At 41.3% G+C, this 6,323-nt stretch overlaps 1 protein-coding gene across 1 annotated transcript; it reads right to left on the reverse strand.

The window, feature by feature from the left end:
* Window positions 1-862: 862 nt before the first annotated feature.
* Window positions 863-1,813, reverse strand: LOC130040225 (olfactory receptor 14J1-like). The gene has a single exon (XM_056132237.1). The coding sequence runs from the start codon at window positions 1,811-1,813 to the stop codon at window positions 863-865; it is 951 nt and encodes a 316-aa protein (XP_055988212.1).
* Between the last annotated feature and the right edge of the window lie 4,510 nt (window positions 1,814-6,323).

The raw sequence follows: 6,323 nt of genomic DNA on the forward strand, positions 1-6,323 counted from the left end.
GAACGAATGCATGGTAATCTAGTAATCTGATGAGGCAAGCAATTGGCGTATGTGATGTTTTCAGGGAATCTTTGCTTTTCAAAGTGTAGGCTAGGGTGATTGGTGGAAAGTGATGGAGCTCTGAATGGCTAGTGATTATACAATCAGAGTGATCTAATGAATTCTTGGATATCATGTATTGTTTGGAGCGATAGCACAGCGGTAGGGCGTTCGCCTTACAAGCGGCCAACATGGCCGACCCGAGTTCGATTCCTCCGCCCCTCTCGGAGAGCCCGGCAAGCTACCGAGAGTATTCGATATGCCAGACACAGTAACAACAAAGTCTCCAATGGAGACGTTACTGGGCCCACTCGAGCAAATCGACGACCAACGGGAGGGCCTTTACCTTTACCTTTACCATGTATTGTTTAAGCTCCGGCAAAACTAGGAAAATGAGCTATGAATATTATATTTACCTCTTTTCTATAATCGCCACATAAATTGCTAGAAAATATTGAGTTGTTGTCTTAAACATAGTGAAATTTCCGTTATTTTCAAACTGATTTTGTAGGATAGTACTTAAAATATTCACAGATCCTTTTTTGTAGCCCCAAATAAGTTTATTTTAGTTTTCCAGGTTGCACATATATAAAACGGTTTCATCAATCTTAAGACATCACTTAAAATAAAATGTAATCTAATACATTTTACAGGTAGGGCTCTTGCCTTGCAGACTGCTGATTCAATTCCCAGCAGATGGTCCCCCTAGGCCACCAGGAGAGATCCCTGGACATAGAGTAAGGACTAAGTTCAGAGTACCACCACGTGTGTCCCAAACACACATACACACAAAATTATCAATCAACTCTATAAATATTAGCAATTATATATTGAACTTGTCTCTCAACAGTGAATGAAAGGAAGTAAGTGCTTCTTTTCTTTGAAACACTTTTCTCAGAGCTAACTTTATGGCTTTGTTTCTCAGGCTGTAGATCATTGGATTCAACGCTGGGGGAACTATCGTATACATGATAGTGAGCAACATGTCCAAAGCAGTTGGAGATTCAGAATGAGGCTTGAAGTACTCGAAGGCACCTGTAGAAAGGAACAATATGACAACAACAAGGTGGGGGAGGCAAGTGGAGAAGGCCTTGGCTCTGCCCTCAGCAGATGGCATCTTCAGCACGGAGGAGAATATGTGCACGTAGGAGAAACCAATAAATGCGAAACAGACAAGTGCCAGGAAAGCTGTAAAAAGAGTGACGTCTATCTCGTTCATAAACTCAGTGGAGCAGGAGAGTTTCAGGATCTGGGGGATATCACAGAAGAACTGGTGAATGATTCGGGGGCCACAGAAGTGGATGGAGAAAGTAGCTGCCGTGTGCATGGCTGCAGAGATGGCCCCACTGACCCAGACGCCGGCGACCCCATGGACACAGGTTCTGACGTCCATGATGACGTCATAGTGCAGTGGAAGGCAGATGGCCACATAGCGGTCATAGGACATAACCGTAAGCATGGACAGCTCAGCCGAACTACAAGTCATCAAAGCAAAGCACTGCATGATGCATTCCCAGAGGGAAATATTCCCACTGTGCATGAAAGAGTTGTAAAGGTATCTTGGCACTGTCACGGAGATGTAGCAGAGATCCAACAAGGAGAGATGCTTCAAGAAGAAGTACATAGGGGACTGGAGACTGTCATCCAGGGAAGTTGTGATGATGATGAGCATGTTGCCAGTTAATGCCAACATGTATAAAACTAAAAACACAGAAGCAAAAAAGAGTTCTTGCTCAGAATTGGGAGAAAAACCCAGGAGAAGAAACCCATTCATTGTGAAGTTATCCATAGTCCTTGACTTCTTTATTATTATGGTTGACTGCAAGACAAGATGAAATCTGTTGAATAGAAATTTTTCTGATAAATCAATCTGATCTGTGAATTTTGGGTGAGAAACCAGAATCAGCACTTTTTATAAATGTGAAGAGGCTTTGTATAGTGATAACCATCTCAATAAATTTATTTACTTTGGCTACTTGATGGGACTACATATTGGCTATGGAATATTGTGCATTTTAGCATTGCCATTTCAATTTTACAAATGACAACAATGGAGGATCCATAGACAAAGATGAAAAGAAATCATAGTACAGGAGACTTGGAAATATGTAAAGGGTTGTTAGGTGATGTATTGTGGTTGAAATTGACCTTATATCCTTTTTATTTTTTTACTTTTCAATCACAATCACAACCATCCTGTTATTCGTCGATTGCCTCGAGCAGGCCCCAGTAACGTCTCCTTCGTCCTAGCCCTGAGACTTTTTAAAAAAGTGCCATATTCAAGCCTCTTTCAGAGTTAGGAGAATGAGACCCTTTATTGTTACTGGTATTTGGCATATTGGGTACACCACGGGGAGTTTGCCAGACTCTGCCGTGTGGGCAGGTTACATTCGGTAGTCTGCCAGTTGTTTACTTTTGATTTTTGGAAATTTTGAGATTTTGTTCTTAGGCCACTCTAAGTGATGCTGATAGCCACTCCCTGCCCTGTTCTCATGGCTTTCTGGGAAACAGCTGTGCAGGACCAAAGCGTGAGATTCCTGCATGCAAAGGATCACTTTGCCTCCTCATAGATTTGATCCCTTGCAACAGTTGGTTTCTGAGCATTGCCAGTGAGCCCTCAAACACTGGGAGCCATCAAACACTGCCACACAGAATCTCTCATGCCCACATGACATGATCCTAGGGGCACCTCTTTTGGGGTCCTAGCTCTGAACAGTAACTGTGTTTTACAGGATATCATGAGTGGCCCAGGGGTTCCATTAGAACTGGCTGGGTTCTCCTGCCCTTAATACACCAAACATATATACAGACATCTGCACATATGTGCACATAAAAATAAAAATACAAAGAAAGTGCTCCCTGGTACTGGAGGGCCAGAGCTGCACAGACCTTCAGGCACTAGAATGGAGCAGCTGCCCCTGTGTGTGAGAGTCTCTGGTAATGGTTGTAGGTCCCTCGAGAGCTGTTGTGAACAGCCCTCGCCTCCAAAGTGCCCTTCATCCCTCACACCTCTTGTAAATAAGCTTCTACACTCCATTCACTGTCATAAGCCTCCCTATTTGCCCATCACTACAGAGCACAGTGACTCTTGTGGGAGTTTTCTACTTTGTTCATGCTTGAGGGCAAACGTTCCTAATGCTTTTTCTTCTTTCTCAAGTTTTTCTTCTTGGAATGAAAAAAGATTGCCAACTGGTTTTACAGTAAGATGGAAACAAAGGACCAGAGGGGAAAACTAACCTCAGACTCTTGGAAAACTCTGTGATTCCCTAGAGAAAGGGAAGGAAGGTAGGAGATGAGGCTGCGGACTTGTGAGCAAAGACACTGGATCTGCTAGCCAGTGCCCACCCAGGACCAAGAGGACAGGCACCGTAGCTGTACCAGAGGGAGTTTGTGAGGCTCCACTGCACGACGTGAGGTGATTTTGGATCCCATATGATCCCCATATGGGGATCCCCATATGATCCCCATATGATCCCCCAAGCACCACATGAGTAATTCCTGAATTCAGAGCCAGGAGTGAGCCCTGAGCACCAACAGGTGTGGATCTTAAACAAATAATAATAATATTAATAATAATAATAATAAAAACGGCTGATCTCAAGGAGTGAGTCTGCTATGAGTGCTGTGAAGAGTGGAAGGTACTGAATTAAATGTAAATTATAGGGAAGGGATCTTATGACTCCACAAAGCTGTTTCTGGAATGGAAGGATGTCGATAGTAATCTGATCATTTTAGTCCACAAAATGTTTCTGGATGGAAGAATTTCTTTTCTTAGTTTTAAATAAAATAACGTAAATATTTGTATTTTGCAATTCTCAAGTACAGATAGGATCCATTTTATGCCTATATATCTGTCATTTATTTGCATTCCATTTTACAATATCGCCTCTATTTCTAGAACCTAAGGGAACTCACCAGATCAACCCAGAAATATCTTACCTGATCATAGGGATGGATAATCTGTCAGTCTCAGAAATCCACATTTAGATGAAATTCATCTCTCTGCTATTTAGTTCATTTCAATAAAATGCAGTCTGTGGAGAGTGAAAATGTGTCCATTTCTGTCCTTTGGCCATTTGGGGTTAGGTGTGAAGTCCCATTGTCAGCCACAGAGATTCTGGATGCTCTGGGTATAGGCAATTCTGTGTAACACCCTGGGGTCCATACTTGCAATTCTATTGAGTTTTCTTGCAACACATTTTTATGTTGAAGTGATTTTAATGATCGCACTTACTTGATTCTCTCTGCCAAATCTATATACATCCATATGTGGATATGTGCACATAAAAATAGACTACAAAGGAAGCACTGGGAGCTTGCCTTCCATGTACCCGACACCAGTTAGGTTACTGGGACCACATGCTTCTCCACAAACAATTCTGTCCTTTGGCCCCTGGGCACTCTGGGCTGGCATAGGTGTTCCCTGCCACTGGAGGTCCAGCAGTACCTCACTTTCAGGCACCAGAACGGAGCAGCTTGCACTGAGAATGGCTGCAGGACCCTTGGGAGCTGCTGGGAACTGCCCTCTCCATTTACAGTGTTATCCAGCATAATGCTCTGCTTGTTAATAAGCTTCTAAACTCTATTCGCTGTCATCAGCCTCCCTATTTACACATCACGACAGCCACACAGTGGCTATTCTAGCAGGTTTCAAATTTTGTCATGCTTGAGGGCACAAGTTCTTGATGCTTTTCCTCTCCTTCAATATTTTTCCTTGAGGTGAAAGAAAATTAGTAGCTGGTTTTCCTCTTAGGTGGAAACAAAGGACCAAACAGGAAAACTAATCTTAGAGTCTGGGAAAACTGTGATTGCCTGAGAGAAAGGGAAGGAAGGTAGGAGGTGTGGCTACAGGGTGTGAAGCTCAAACCCTGAATTTCTAGAGTGAATAAACCAGCCAACAACCTAAATGTCAACAGGGAATAACACTTTTTTCTCCAGAAATAGTTCCATTTTGTTATTTATTTTTATTTTTGTGGTAGGTCAGCAGTGTTTGGGGATGACTTATAACTCTGTGCTTAGAGGTTGATCTCTGCAGTGCTGGGGGATCCCCAGTTTCCTGCTGCAAAGCCTGTGCTCAGCCTGCTGAGCCCAGAATATCACTATTTAAAAACAGTGTGTATTTCTTCGTCAAGACCCTGAACGATCGGTTTGAGGCTTTTTGTGTTCCTAGAATGAACGGACGGTATTGGGTTACACTAGCACACGACAGGGACATATGGAGACTTTACTGGTGCCCACTCGAGCAAATTGATGATTAACGGGAAGTCAAGTGATCAAGTGTATTGATAGTACCTATATAGAAACAACAATATGCTCACAGTCCCTGAAGTAAACATAAAGCATGATGTAAATTGTCCTGAAAATCTCATTTTCCAGTCTAAAAGCTTGAATGAACAGCCGGTCCAAAGTATTTTGTTAAAAAATAAGAATATTACTGAAGTAAACTTAAAAATAATTTTTCAGTCCTTCAGTTGAAAAATCTGAGTTATGAAATGTCATTTGCACTGACAAAAATAGAGTAGTTTATAAAGATTTATTTCAAAGTTATATATCAAATTCTATTTATTGTTTTGCAGGTCACCTAAGCATACAGATAGTACAGTATATTTTGTCTATTTAAAATTGAGCACAATTTTAAGAGATGCCATTGGGCTACACTAGCACGCGACAGGGACAAATGGAGACGTTACTGGCGCCCGCTCAAGCAAATCGACGACTAACGGGAAGTTAAGTGATTAAGTGATTTAAAATTAGTTCACTCGGGGCTGGAGCAATAGCCCAGTGGATAGGGCGTTTGCCTTGCACGCGTCTTACCTGGGTTCGATTCCCAGCATCCCATATGTTCCACTGAGCACCGCCAGGGGTGATTCCTGAGTGCAGAACCAGGAATAAACCCTGTGCATCGCCAGGTGTCACCCAAAAAGCAAATAAATAAATATATTAATTAAATAAAATAATTTCACTAGCTAAATCATTTATAATCATTATAATCATTTATAAATCATTTATAGTCATTTATAAATCATTTATATAGAAATTTTTAAATTGATGAACAATTACTTATAACAAAAGATTCAGAAGACTCTGAAAATAGGATTCTGAATCATTTTTTCTAAAATGGAATAGTGTTCATTCTTAAAACAATGATCTAAATATATATTTTAAGATCCAAAATGCGTAACTAGTTATGAATGTCTGTGGTTTGTACAGAGTATAGGGAAATAAACCAATAATCAGTAGTTATGCCTCAATGCGAGTGTATGATTATGTTTATTGCTAAATTG

This window comes from Sorex fumeus, unplaced genomic scaffold (assembly GCF_029834395.1).
Source record: "Sorex fumeus unplaced genomic scaffold, SorFum_2.1 ptg000094l, whole genome shotgun sequence".
Lineage (NCBI taxonomy): Eukaryota > Metazoa > Chordata > Mammalia > Eulipotyphla > Soricidae > Sorex > Sorex fumeus.